General features: G+C 68.2%; 1 protein-coding gene across 1 annotated transcript; it reads left to right on the top strand.

The window, feature by feature from the left end:
• Nucleotides 1-95: 95 nt before the first annotated feature.
• On the top strand, nucleotides 96-639 carry LOC103918553 (epidermal differentiation-specific protein-like; the record flags this gene model as incomplete). Its single annotated transcript, XM_009325951.1, has 1 exon — nucleotides 96-639. A coding segment is annotated over exon 1 (471 nt), but the record flags the coding sequence as incomplete, so codon positions are not given.
• Between the last annotated feature and the right edge of the window lie 6 nt (nucleotides 640-645).

The following is a 645-nucleotide window of genomic DNA, read 5'->3' as shown; positions in this document are numbered from 1 at the left end:
GGGGCACTGCCGGCACAGACGGTGAGAGCGCAGGGACCGGGCGGAGGTGGGGGAAGGGGGGGCAGAGGGCAGGGGAGGAAAGGGGGTGCCGGGGGCCCCCTTTGCTGGCCAGGCTTTCCCGACGCGTTTCCTGTAGCACCCACGCGACCCCACACGAGGGGGCTTGACATGCGCTGTGCCCTCGCAGGGGCGGGCGCCCGCGGCACCATGAACCGGATCACAGTGTACGAGCGTGCCAACGACGAGGGGCTGAGCCGGGAGTTCACCTGCGACGTGCCCGACCTGCACGAGCTGGATTTTGGGAACTGCATCGCCTCCCTGAAGGTGGTGGGGCAGCCCTGGATTGCTTACACAGACCCCAAGTATGAGGGGGAGCCACACGCCTTCGAGGAGGGTGAGTACCCCTCCGTGGGGCGGCCCAACAGCTTCTCGGCGCTGCGCCTGGTGCACCATGACCTGGGGGACCCCCAGATCACCCTCTACGAGCGCCCCAACTTCCAAGGCGCCTGCAAGGTGGTGATGGAGGAGACCAACTTGGCGTACGGGTACTTCAATGACCGCGTGGCCTCCCACGTGGTGCAGCGAGGCGTCTGGCTGCTCTATCAGCACCCCGGCCGGGGCGGCTGGCACTGCCTGGCATGGCCC

This window comes from Pygoscelis adeliae, unplaced genomic scaffold, assembly GCF_000699105.1.
Source record: "Pygoscelis adeliae isolate BGI_AS28 unplaced genomic scaffold, ASM69910v1 C10305845, whole genome shotgun sequence".
Lineage (NCBI taxonomy): Eukaryota > Metazoa > Chordata > Aves > Sphenisciformes > Spheniscidae > Pygoscelis > Pygoscelis adeliae.
The sequence above is the reverse complement of the archived record's forward strand: the minus strand, read 5'-3'. Positions and strand labels throughout refer to the sequence as shown.